The sequence below is a fragment of the Ursus americanus genome, chromosome 11 (genome assembly GCF_024610735.1).
Source record: "Ursus americanus isolate L20-20 chromosome 11, mUrsAme1.1.p, whole genome shotgun sequence".
Lineage (NCBI taxonomy): Eukaryota > Metazoa > Chordata > Mammalia > Carnivora > Ursidae > Ursus > Ursus americanus.
Genome location: NC_142137.1, coordinates 17,550,051 through 17,564,187, shown reverse-complemented (window position 1 = coordinate 17,564,187; position 14,137 = coordinate 17,550,051). Strand labels below are relative to the sequence as shown.

The window sequence follows — 14,137 nt, the reverse complement described above, 5'->3', positions numbered from 1 at the left end:
TAAAAAGATCTTCTAAAACTGTTGTCTTATAGGTAAAAGAATGTGACATTTCAACATTTGAACCTGAAATCAGCATGCAATTTTCAGGCCACATGGATGAATGCCAACTTTTGCATTTCCTGTGTGTATCCTGTGACCATTCTCTCTGGGGTGAGTGATTTCTAAGAGTATCTGGCAGCAAACCAGATGCCAGCCAGCCATGGACTGCCCTAACAAATACTGCTAAGAGTTATAAATTAAACACTGTCTGGTGATCTGTGATGTGGAAGGCAGTTAATTTAGTTGGTCTGCATTAACTGTCAGCTCCAGAAAACTATATTCCCATAATGTGAAATCTGTACTTAGCATGTTTGGAGGTGAGTAATAATTAACAATAGGGAATCGTTTGTTAAAATGTGAAATTATAAAATGCCTTAAGGTTCTTTTGGATTTAAAGCAATGTTTTAGTGGTTTGCCATATATTTTAAATGATTTTCATTTTAGAAGTTCAGGGACTTTGGTATTTTTTGAAAGATAGTTATAATTCTGTATAAAATAGGGTTTTTTGGATCATATACTTTCCATTGCCATATAATATCAGTTTTGCTTCCCATATAGCATAGAATTGTATACATTATCAATTTTTAGGTTTCTTAAAAATTCATTCGATTAATTATGCCAGAGATTTACATTTACAGTGAATTTTGCTTTTTCAGTTTCGTTCTGGGAAATTACATTGGGGAAAAAGCCTGATTATTACCTTATCCATGCATTTTTCTGTATATTTGAGTTGTTTTTACTTTACCAAGCCATTCATTTTTTTTAGAACATCCTTCAAAGAGTTCATGCGTCTTACTGAGGACACCTGACCTTTTGAAGCTTCATTATTCACACCTAGATGTCACCAGTCTTTCCCATGTTAACAGTTCTGACTATGTTTTATTATATATGCCTTCGGCGCCGAGCCAGGACAGCTACAAGAGGAGAAATGATGAACAGCCATAGAACTATAGAATCAAACAGCCGGACTTCCCCTCTCAACGCAGAGGTAGTCCAGTATGCCAAAGAAGTAGTGGATTTCAGTTCCCATTATGGAAGTGAGAATAGTATGTCCTATACCATGTGGAATTTGGCAGGTGTACCAAATGTATTTCCAAGTTCTGGTGACTTCACTCAGACAGCTGTATTTCGAACTTACGGAACATGGTGGGATCAGTGTCCGAGCGCTTCCTTGCCATTCAAGAGGACACCGCCTAATTTTCAAAGCCAAGACTATGTGGAACTTAGTTTTGAACAACAGGTGTATCCGACAGCTGTTCATGTTCTGGAAACCTATCATCCTGGAGCAGTCATTAGAATTCTGGCTTGTTCTGCAAATCCCTATTCCCCAATTCCACCAGCTGAAGTAAGGTAAGACTCATTTTTTAATGACCAAGTTATATGGCTGAAAGGCTTTGGTTGTTTTAATAGTGGAGGTCTTTTTTTATTCTTTTAAGTAATTTGAACAAATTGGATTTTTAAAACTTTCTTTTGTTTTCTGATAGGGAGAGAAAGATCACATATTTCAAGATGTAACGCTTTCTTTGTACCTGTAACATCTTCTACTGTAATATTCATAGATCGTGAGATTTGTGCGTCACAAGTTACTATAAACAAAAAGCGTGATTTCAACTAATTGGGATGTGGGCCAACCTGAGAAGTTAGTAGGAAATATGACCTGTAACATATTTTCAAACAAGCGTCATGTTATTGCTTTTACACACAGTGAGTAACTCAAAGTAGATCTATAGAGTGATACTTTAGGAGGGGGACTTAGGGAATTAGCTTTAATGTTAGGGGAATGTCTTTGTAACAAGCATATTCATTTAAAAACAAATGTCGCTTTGAGAAATTCATGCATTCTTTCTAAAAGCCTATTTATTTACATCAATTTGCATAGCAGTGCCTCTCTCTCTCTTTTTGTAGTTCAGCCTCCTCTTTTTAAAAAAATACAATTATTGACCTGGTAATATATTCACATGGTTCAATAATCTAAAAAATACAAAATGCAGTCTTGCATGTACTCTGATCTCCATGTGCCTAAGGCCCACCCAGGTTGAAAGAAACCACTTTTATCCACTTATTTATTTCTTTTCAGAGTTTCTTTATGCAGATAAAAGCAAATACAAATATATTTTTATTTTCTTTATACACAAAAAATAAGCATACTATTCACATCGTCCTATACCTTGTTTCATTTAGTAGTGTATATACTGTATCTTTCCACATATGTGCAAAGAGAGGTTCCTCAATCTTTTCTATAGTTGCAAGTAATGCACAGTGTATACGTATCCCAACTTATTTCTTAACCAATCACCTTTTGATGGGTACTTAGTTTTTCCATACTTTTGCTATTATGAACATTAATGCAATGAATAACTTTGTCATTAATCAGTTTACATAGATGCAGGTATGTCTGTGGGTTAAGATCCCAAAAGAATTGCCAGGCCAAGGGGTCTGTGCATTCAATTTTGATACGTATAGTGCCAAATTTCTCTTCAAAGAGGCTCTGCCTATTTATATTCCTGTGTATATGCATACATGTTTTGTCCAAGCCTCACCTACAGGGTGTGTTAATAAATTTTAACATTTTTGTCATTTTGGTAGGTGAAAATATTATCTTATGTAAACCTTAAGTTAAAATACTTTCATTATCTCTGAGGTTGAATATGCTTTTATGTTTAAGAGCCATTTATGTTTCCTTCTCCTTGAACTATCTGATCATATTATTTGCTCATTTTTCTATTACTTGTTGATACCAGTGATCTTTCTATCACTTTGCTGATTAATTCATTCATTAAATATATGTGTGTCTTCAATGTACTAAGCATGGATTTGGGTATTGGGGATACAGCAGTGAACAGTGAACAAACCAGACAAAAAGCCCTGCCCTTTTGAGCTTATTCTCACCCCAGAGCAGTTTGTGGGCACCTGTTAAACTGTCAGTCCCCAGCTGCCACTGGAGGAGGAGTGGGGACAAGGATCAATTACCACCTGACACACTGCTTCCTTGAAGGCCCTTGTCCCCTCAACTCTAAGGGAACACCTCCCCGCCGTCAGGAAACAAGTGTAGAGTACAGCTCAACTCAGGCTGGAGACTGCTGGAATAGTCTTTATTTGTTCTTTTCAGAATGACCTTGATAAATCATCGTGAATAATATTATTAATGAATCTATTTTTAAAAAAACAAAAAGCCAGCATCCTTTAATGTACAGATTTGTTTTGTTTTCTGAGAGAAAAAGTACTTTAGGCAGGATCCTTTCTTATGTGAGAATTGTTTTTATTGGATTTGTCATTCTTTGTCTCTTTCCTACAAAGTTATGCACTTTTTTCCCCTAAAAAGCTAGACAAATTTGGGAATGAGATCTATGAAACATGTAATATCTTTAATCTAAACCATAATGTCTGCGTAACTGACTTCGAATATAAATCATGCTCTTGGGTTCCTAGCCGAGAGTTATAGTGTATGGTTGTGATTAAAGTGACAACTTTATTTACAAATGTATCTCTAATTTGCTTAACTGATTTTTAGCTTTATTCCACAGAAAATACCATTAAATTTTAAGAGAAAAAGAATGTAGCCAATATATATTATTGCAGGATAAAAAAGGACCTTTTAAATTTTACTGATTATGAAATCAGTAGATGTTTCATTGTTTTAAAAAACTCCTCATAAGGAGATAATGCTAAGTGAAATAAGTCAAGCAGAGAAAGACAACTATCATATGATTTCTCTCATCTATGGAACATAAGAACTAGAATGATCAGTAGGGGAAGAAAGGGATAAAGAAAGGGGGGGTAATCAGAAGGGGGAATCAAACATGAGAGACTATGGACTATGAGAAACAAACTGAGGGCTACAGAGGGGAGGGGGGTGGGGGAATGGGATAGACCGGTGATGGGTAGTAAGGAGGGCACATATTGCATGGTGCACTGGGTGTTATACACAACTAATGAATCATCGAGCCTTACATCGAAAACCGGGGATGTACTGTATGGTGACTAACATAATATAATAAAAAATCATTATTAAAAAAAAAAAACAAAAAACAAAACTCATAAAATATCAAGAAAGAAAATACACAGAAAAAACAAAACCCCACTACTCTCCCCAGATTCAGTAACTGTTAGCATTTTGGTGAATTTCTTTAAATGGTCGGAAACATTGAACACCTTCTCCGCCAGTTCACTGCTGGGAACAAAACAAAGAACCAGACAAACATAGCTCTTGTTCTTTGAGTGTCACAGGCTAGCCTAGAAGAAGACCATGAGATCATAGGGAACATGTGCTGGTAGAGGGCAAATCTAGTCTGTGGGGCTCAGAGAGGTCTTCCCAGAGGGAGTGACTTAACTGAGACCCAAAAGTTGAGTGAAGCTTTAGTTTGTATAGGAAAGGTGGAGCGAGAACAGCACATTGCAAAGGTGAAGTCATGAGGTGAGGTCTTGGTGTTTAAAGAAGTGAAAAAGGTTCAAGTGTAGAGAACAAGCTAACAAAGGGCCACAAGCATGGAAGTGCCATTCTTAAGGTCTAGACTAGTGGTTTCCAGACTTTGGGAATCACGGGGCCCTTGGATCCAGTGTCCCAGAAGCAGACCTTGAGAAGACTGTTGTTATGCAAATGATCTGCCATGGAAGGGCTCCTGGGGGAACCAGTATGAGAGTGGGGAGAGCACCGTAGGAAGGGAAATCAGGCAAGGATGCACTTTCCTAAGAAGTCCCAGTCAGCCTGGAGGAAAAGTTGCTAGGGAGCTGGGCTCTTACTTTCCTGCAGCCGTCTGTCTTGGACTGTAGACTAGGGGAGTGGGAAGGGAATGGAAATCTTCCAGGCACATGCCACCCTCTGGGTGAAGAGGCTCTAGGAGGCCAAGTAGTTCTCCGAAGAAGGCTACAGGGAGAAGCCCTTAGCAGTAAAGCAAGGAGGTGTGGAGACTGGGCCCACAGAACTGACCAGGAGGTCTAAGTGGAGTACAGGTAGGGAACGTTGGCTACCATAAAATAGTAAACATAATAATAATGATAATAAACATTAGAGAACTGATTTAGGTTGTCAAATTATTTACTTTGCTAAATGAGTACACCTAAAAAAGATAAACCCATGAAATACTAACATCATTTATCATCACCATCGCTTCATAAAAGAAACCTCAGTTTATACTAGAAAATTGGCATGATCAGAATCTTAAAGAATGGTTGGCAATTTTACATGTATGTGTGTGCATATTTTTATATATACCAGTACATTCCTTATTTTTTACATTTAGTCATGGAAATCTCCATCACGTGCTTTTGTTTGGGAACCCTGGGCTGTGCTGCCTATTATTTTAATTGAGCACAGGTTTTATGACCACCTTAAGAGTTAGCAAGCAAGAGAGTGTTTGGAGCGGCTCAGGAATTTGTTTGCAGGAAATGGACTTGTAGTCCCAGAACATTCAAAATTTAAAAACAATCTTTCCCCATTTTGTCTGGTTACATTTTTTTGTTCAGTAAGTGAAGTAAGCAAGTTACGGGTAGTTCTATAAGATCTCAGAGTCTTCTGACTTCTTGCCTAGTGCCCAATTCAGAGAAAAGAAAACAGGTAGTATCCAGTGTCCTGGCCCCGAGGATAAGATCTCAATGGATGCTTGTGTAGGAGTCAGAAAATAGGCTGCACAGGGTTATACATTGGAAGAAAGAGACAGGAAAAGAGGAGAAAGAAATGAACAAATTGAGACCATATTAAAGAAACTGATTGGAATAGAGTTATTTGGGGATAAAATTTAGTGGTATGGATTTTTCTGAGCATTAAAAGCACTTATATAATACTGAACTTAAGCAGGGAGAAAGACAGTGGCTGTCGCAGAGAGAATTTGCTGCCAAAGGAAGTTGCTTAAGTACCAGTTTCACAAATTGGTCATAGCCTGGTCCTGACTTTGTAGGACAAGAAGCATGATTTTGTTAAAGCAGATGCTAGGTAGTTCCAATTAGAGATGGGCTGGGAGGCAGGGAGTAGGTGTACTGTCAAAATGCTTGCCTTTTATTCTTGTTAGTGTTCCTCTTCTAGCCCTTTACTTTCAGCTGATGTAATGGAACAGTGTTGGCAAGAGAACTTTCTTTGTGCTGGCTACTAGATATGGTTACTAACCAGGAGAAATTTGGGTTATAGGGAAGTTTTTTGCATCCATGAGCCAGGTTTCCAACCTAAATATGCCGGAAAACTTGCTTTCTCAGGTTTCCATTGGTGAACATCTCTCTCTGTTTACCAGTTGCTACTGGGGAGCCCTGGAGAGACTTTCTCAATGGGGAAGCAGCAGATCAATATCACAGAGAGGGAGTGGTTTGTTTCTCTAAGAACTGCACACATAGTAGGCATTCAGTGCAGTCAACAGAAAGGGAAATAAGGGGGCTGATGTAGAGAGTGCTGTTGGTTACCATACCAAAATTCCAAGCTGCATTTTGCATATGTGATACTGTAGATTTAAAATGCTTACATAGGACATTGGAGCTTGTCAGATTTGTCCTATACATATATACAGTGTGTGAGCACATACAGTAAACAGGTAAATGTACAGACTACAGAGGGCATGACTTAAAGCAGTTTAATCTCCTTAACACTGTCCTGGGTCAAGAAGATTAAGAGTTGGGGCTGTCTCACAGAAAGGAATGTGTATGTGTGTGTGTGTATGTGTGTGTGTGTGTGTGTGTACACCCACATGTGTGCATATGTACATTTGTTTGTATTTACTTGCTTGTTTTCACTGACTAGGCTTTAAGATTCTGGCTTTAGCTTTCCAGAGTAAAATAATATTGACATATTCTGTTGTTGGATAAAATAGATACCTTTCTCTTTCTAACTTTGAAATAATATATTCTAGTTCTATTAGGAAATTTTAAATAAAAGTTCACTTTAAAGCAGACACCTCGGGATCAATTTGTATTGATTTTACAGTTAATGTTTAATTCAGGTGGCCACAGACCTATAAAATAACTTTTCTTTTTTAAATTTTTTTACTTTTTAGGTCATCAAGAAAAAGTAAAATATAAATAACTAATTTAGGTACATGAAAGTTTTATATATTTAGACATATTTTTAAATATTTCTAAAAACTGATAATATTGATGTTCTTTAAGTATACCATCATATTTACAACTTAAGATATATGCGTAAGTGAATATAGAATATTCATGCTGCATAGAAGAAGCAAAAATGTTGCTAAAATAGCATTAATCCTGATATGTTTAAATATACCAGAAAGGTTAAGGAAATCAGTTTAAAGCATCATCTAACTTAATTAACTGGATTAATACCTTACTAAAATAGAATACTTCCGCCCTAGCCAATGCTTTTCTTTAAGCTTATGCTTGTAAATGTATAATGGAATTTGCATTATAATGCAGTTCAAGCCATACATGAAGAACATGTGTTGTGTATTTATTTATTACAAAGGATCCGGCAGAGGTGATTTCTATGTCACATTTTCAGTGTTTCTGTTAAGCCTCATAAAAACTCCTCACTGAAACTAAATTATAAAATAGACGGGGTTAGACCACATGTGTTGCGACTCAGTACGGGCCGTTATTTCACAGGGTCCTGCGAGGTCCTTGTTTCCTAGACACGAGACAATCTTCTAACACTATCTGATGGCATTTTACTGTGGCAACAAACAGTAAGAGTTTACTATTTACAAATAGTAAAACCATTTGCCTCATGATTCTTGGAAATATACTGTCCAAAATTAGGAATGCATTTTCTCACCAACATGATTCATATTTTTATGATTTTTTCATCATAAATTTTAAATGATTCATACTTCAGTTCCTTGTACTTGTATGGCTAGCTCTGTTTAACTGCATAGGTTTACATTAGAGTGTTCAAATCAATTCTGTTGTTAGGAACCCTCAAGATTTTTGCAGTTAAGCCCTAAGGGTACTTAGGTCTAGCCTGGCACTCCAGGTGGGCTTTACTGCCTTGTCACTGGAAAAGCAAGATGCCCAGCCTGCTTTCCTTTACTCTTTGAACCTGCCACAACTTGCTCTACTCGTTAGAACTCTTCCCTAGTCTCCCAAGGTTGATCAGAGAGTGGTACTGATCTCTCCATTCTAACTTTTGCGTTATCTCCAGATATATTATTCACAGGCTCTTTATATTTGCTGGTTTTATTCCTAGTTTTCAGGAGAGAATCAGCAAAAGTAGCAAATATGAGGTGATTATAAAGGTTCTAGTAACTGCAAAAGTTCCTACTATAATGATTAGCGATACGTTTACTGTAATCCCCGTGAACTTCTGCTGTATGCTTCCAAGTTGGTGCTCTATGCCCTTCTTTCTGCCATCTTGGCCTAAAAACCATTAGGGTGCCTGCATGTTGATGACTTCTGTAGTTTTGACTCACACTCTTCTGTCTATTTCAGTTTCCTAAATGCCTTGCTGTAATCAGTTTTTACTTAATAGGTCACTGGGCCAAGAAAATGAACTGACAGTATATTAGGAAAAAACCTCATATGATTTGTACATTTATGAAAACATTTTAAATGTGATTAGTAATCAGTAAATTATGAATTATGCCCTACAGAGCTATGGCTTACCATGAAATTACAGATTATTTTTAAAAATAAATCAAACTTTTGGTAGTCATTCTTTTTTTAAAAAAATTATGTATTGTTTTAGAGAGAGAGCATGTGCACATGCTGCAGGTGGTGGGGAAGGAGCAGAGGGAGAGGGAGAGAGAATATCTCAGGCAGACTCCATGCTGAGTGTGGAGCTGAACACGGGGCTCAATCTCATGACCCTAAGAGCATGACCTGAGCCGAAATCAAGAGTCAGAGGCTTAACTGACTGCGCCACACGCAGGCGACCCTCAGTAGTCATTCTTATATGCTGTTGGCATAAGCGTCTTTGAAAGCAGTTTGTAGTATGTATTACGAGGCTTAAAAATACTTAGTCTTTGACATAAAACCTGTATTTAAAAAGTTCTGCTAACTAGGGGCACCTGGGTGGCGCAGTCGTTAAACATCTGCCTTCGGCTCAGGGCTTGATCCCGGCGTTCTGGGATCGAGCCCCCCATCAGGCTCCTCCGCTATGAGCCTGCTTCTTCCTCTCCCACTCCCCTTGCTTGTGTTCCCTCTCTCGCTGGCTGTCTCTCTCTCTCTGTCAAATAAATAAATAAAATCTTTAAAAAAAAAATTCTGCTAACTAAAGTAATTAGAAATGGGAAGGTGTTTATTGAAGTATTTTTTGTGTGTGCCTCTAATTTTCTCTGATATATTTGGAAACAATATTAGAAATGGTTACTTATAATACATATGTGAGAATATTGTGTATCTAATGATGCTATATTGTGGAGAATCTTTAAATAATTTTGGAAAATAGTTTTATCAGGAGATCTATATGAAGAGATGGCATGTGAGTTGGACCTTGAAGAATAGATGGGCAGATAATTGCAGGTTGGGCATTTTGTTGTGGGGAGACATCATAAGCAAAGCCACAAAGGTGGAAATAAGTTTATTATCTGGAAGGTAGTGACTAATCTGGCTGGAAAGTGGGGTTCATTTTGGAGGAATAAGAGAAAATGATATTTTCCTGGTATGTGTTAGGTACTTGCTAGATACGGAACATACACAGATGACTAAAAGAGGAGAACAATGGGAATTTAGAGGAAGAGCATATAAAAGCGACAATTTCATGAAAAATTTGATGAAACTTAATGACTGGGTAAAAGAAAATCAGAGATAACTAAAGTTTTGAGTTTGTGTGACGCCAGTAACAGAAATGGAAAGGCTGGAAAAGGAGATGCTGGTGCGACAGGATGCACAGTGTGGTTTCCGCAGCTGGTTTAGGACACGCGCACCGCAGAACTTTATTCCTCTGTGCGCCTTAATCTGACTTTGGGTTTCCTTTTTCTGTACAACTGAATGGTGCTCCTCGTAGCTCTAGCTATGCCAGTTTCTAACTGACCAACGTGAAGTTTGCCAGAAAGGACTTTCTAGGAAATTATAAAAATAATGTAAGTAGTACAAATATTTCAAGGTAAAAGACATTTAGTATATTTATTTATTTTTTTATGTACTGGCAACAATACTCGTGTTTGATTCTGTTCGCCTTATTTAATACCTTTGTGTGTCACACTGTAACATATTGGGCGTGGGGCCATAACCTTAAGGTAACAGTAAATCTCATTCTGAAGTGTATTATAGGTAAGTTTCTTTCTTTGGCAGATGGGAGATTCTTTGGTCAGAGAGACCGACGAAGGTGAATGCTTCCCAGGCTCGCCAATTTAAACCTTGTATTAAGCAGATAAATTTTCCCACAAACCTCATACGGCTGGAAGTAAATAGTTCTCTTCTGGATTATTACACTGAATTAGATGCAGTCGTGTTACATGGTACAAAGGACAAGCCAGTGCTTTCGCTCAAGACTTCACTTATTGACATGAATGATCTAGAAGATGATGGCTATGAAGAAAAGGATGGTTGTGGAATGGACAGTCTTAACAAAAAGTTTAGCAGTACTGCCCTCAGGGAAGGGCCAAATAATGGATATTTTGATAAACTGCCTTATGAGGTAAGCCAAAGATAACCAGTAGCAGTATTGGACATAACACTATACTTTTTAAATGTTTAGTTATTAATGTTTATTTCGCTAGGTATCAGAGAAAAAGAAGCATCAGTGAAGTGTACATAATCTCATGTATTATATATAGTTAACCTTTGAACAACATGGGTTTAAACTGTGCGCGTCCACTTACATAGATTTTTTTTTACAGTGTAGTACTGTAAATGCATTTTCCGTAGGATTTTCTTAACATTTTCTCTTCTCTAGCTTATGTCATCATAAGAATATAGTACATAATACATAAAATATACAAAATGTGTTACTCGACTATGTTAGCTGTAAGGCTTAAGTCAGCAGGCTCTTAGTAGTTGACTTTTGGGGAGTCAGAAGTTATACATGGATTTTCAACTGTGGGGAGGGATGATTCACTTAACCCTTGCTGTTATTCAAGGGTCACCTGTATTTCGATTTTGAAGAAACTAGACAAAATTATGTGAAGTAATCTTACCACTTTTTTCTTGCATTAGAGTATTAATAAGACTGTGAGAGGGATGCTTACCTACTTGATAAGCCCACAGTTTCTCCAAGTGGCATTTATGCTTCTCCACTAACTCTCTTTTATATTCTGCTGACTAGTTATAATTTTTGGTCTAGGCAGGGGGAGGGTGCCTTTGCCGAAAGCTGTGTTTCCGGTGTGTCTCTGCAGGGGCGTTTCTGCAGTCTGTTCAGCATCCCTGGCTTCCGGGCAGCAGATGCCAGAAGCACACCACCAGGCATCAGCCCCTCGCTGACAACTGCTGTGTGTGGTTAAAAATAATAGAACCAGATCTTTCTAAGAAAAATCTATAAACACAAATTTTGGGCAGTTTAGACTATCCCCTTCCAAACTGGTAGGTATTTCAGGTTTCATTGTCATAACACAAGTAGCTTACCTTGCATAGAACAGTAGCGTGGCCTCTTGAAAGCCTAACAGTCACCACAATGCCTGTACAACATTTTACAGTTAAAATGCTGTTATACATCCTTGCGAAGTAGCTAAAGTTGCCACAAAAAAATGAAGTTAAGGATCCACGGTAATTTAGTTAGTAAGCCATGAGACCAGGATTCTACCCAGGTCATCCGGGCCACATCTGGTGTTATAGAAAGAAAGCTTCACAGACTGGACGAGACCCTCTGGCTCTTAGTCGGGAGGACTGAGGGAAGATGAAGGAAGAGTTGGGTTGGGGAAAGAGGAGCATAGGATCCTGCCAGGGTTGATCCCCAGGGCTTCAAGGAGCATCTGTCCTCGCAACAGTGGGAGCAGTTCATCAGGAGGAAACGAAATCACTTCTTTGATTCCTACCCATATCCTGAAACTACAAAATAGAGATTTAAATTCAGAGCGTTCAGATGAATAACTGAGGGGAACTTCAGGCAGAGGGAAGAGAATGTACAGAGGTGAGAGCTAATGAAACCAAGTGACCTGTTTGGGAACTCTAGTCTTTTGGGGTGCCTGGAAGAGGATTTGATGGCAGAGGCTGTAAGAGATGAAACTGGATGGGGGCTCAGACCTGCCTCTGTGCCTAACTCCACAGCACGCTATTCGTGTAGACGACAGTGATTGGGATGTCCGAGCATTGGCAGTGCACGGCCTGCCTCAGAGAGGGCTTGTGGGTTTTACTGAGAGATCTGCATTTTCTCCCTTCAGCCGGTGTTCCTCAGGGTGCTGTGTTTCTTCAGTACACAGCAAAATTAATTGGGAAGTCCTAGATACTTGAAACTTTATATAAATAACTTTTGATAAAAAAATTAGAGCAGATCCAAGATTATATACCTATAATAGTTTCACACTCACTTTCTTGTATTCTCTTGTAGTCTTCCTAATGCTTTTTTGAGTGGGAGAGAAAGGTGTGGAATAGCTAACATTCCAGGAATTACCCATACTAGGCAGGGATTTTTGCACATGTGTTGGCCCACAATTAGAATAATTGCCTAGGTTTTTGGCCTTCATGTAAATTTTGTCTTTCATATGTGTCATGGTATAAAAAAAAGACGGTGGACCTTTTCTGTAGTCGGTAGGGAAACACTGAAGGTTTTATTTAATTTATTTTAAAAATGAGAATAGGAAAATGAGATTTCTGTGTTAGGTTATTCTTCTGGCAAATGAAGAGTAGACCAAGAGGAGGTCAGGGTGGGAGGCAGGGACACCAGTTAGGAAACTACTGCTGTAATTGAGGCAAGAAATGATGAAGCCTGGCCATTGGAAGATTTGGAAAGATGAATAGGAGAAATATTCCAGAGCTCAGGCGGTCGAAATTGAAAGTAACTAATGTTCATCTCTAGATGAAGCAGAACATCAGCGAGACTTTCAGGTTTCTGGTTGGAATGACTAGGTGGATGGACATGCCATTAATCATAAAACAGTGGGGGAAGGTAGGAAGGACATACTGACTTTGAGGTCCCTGTGATTCATCAAAGCATCTCAACTGGTTGAGGACAGTAGGCAGTATTTCAGTTTGAAATGCAGGAGGAAGGTCTGAATTTATATTTGAGTGAGTCTACTTAAAAGAGGTGAGGGGCACCATGGTAGATAGAATGAACTGGTGAATGTCTGTAGAGTATGAATCAAGGGCCAAGAGCAGAATCCTGGGAATACTAACATCTAGGAGCCTCATAGAGGAAGACCCGTCCGAAAAGGCGCTTGAGGTGAGGATGAGAGAGTCTTCAAAGCAATGGGAAGCTAAAGAGATATGGAAAACATAGAAAGGACACAGTCAGCCACATTGCTGCAGGGAGCTAGATTACAAGTGCCCACAGGCAGTTTGGTTGCTGGCAGATCTTTGATAATCCTTTACGATTATCAGTTTAGTGGAGCCATGAACATAAGGCGAAGAATGTGAACACCTTGCCGTATTTGGTTAAGGCATGAAGGAGGGTGAGAGAAGCAGAGACAAAAACCATTTACTTTGAGTATAAGCAGGAAAATATTTCTGTTAACATACTCTATTTGTGGGCTGTAACATGGAGAAGACTGTCCACCAATAATGAATACTGCTTTGTCATCTTGCCTAGCACTTCGCCCCTTTGTGTGGCCCTCAAAAAAGGCATATCAAAATGAGGGAGAGTATGAATTATAGGAATTACCTGTTCTAACTTCTAAAAGGAGAAAAGACAAGTGAATGGGGGAGGAAGCAGCAGAGTAGGAAGGTTTCTGTCTGTGATGCAGGTTGGGAGAGATTTCAGCGTGTTTCTATGCTGAAGGGAAGGGGGTGGCAGAGAGGGAAGTCTTCCACTACAGATAAGGGGTTTGATCAGTACCACAGAGGCGTGGGGAAGAAACCAGGAGACAGAATCCGTAGTCTGAGGACGTTACCCAGCCCTGAGGAAAGCCGAGCACCATGCGGAGAGAGCACCACGCGTAGAGAGAGAACACTGAATGATCTCTCGGTGACTAAAAAGAGAAACAAAAAATAAAAAAAAGTTACCCAAATTATTTTAAGATAATCCAAATTATTTAAAGTGAAAAAAAAAAACAACCACCCACTTTTAAATATATCAAGTGACAGTGTTTCCATAGTTGTAAATAATTGTATTATGAGTAGAGCGGGTTTTGAG

The 14,137-nt window shown here is 38.6% G+C and overlaps 1 protein-coding gene across 3 annotated transcripts in view; it reads left to right on the top strand.

The window, feature by feature from the left end:
* Positions 1 to 14,137, top strand: part of FBXL4 (F-box and leucine rich repeat protein 4) — an 85,148-nt gene that overhangs the window by 15,805 nt on the left and 55,206 nt on the right. For all 3 annotated transcript variants that reach the window (XM_045807025.2, XM_045807023.2, XM_087865333.1), the window contains 3 exons: positions 33 to 150; positions 806 to 1,389; positions 10,207 to 10,552. In XM_045807025.2, the coding sequence (XP_045662981.1) occupies positions 878 to 1,389; positions 10,207 to 10,552 (858 nt within the window). In that variant the 5' untranslated portion in view covers positions 33 to 150; positions 806 to 877. The remainder of the gene's footprint in view (positions 1 to 32; positions 151 to 805; positions 1,390 to 10,206; positions 10,553 to 14,137) is intronic.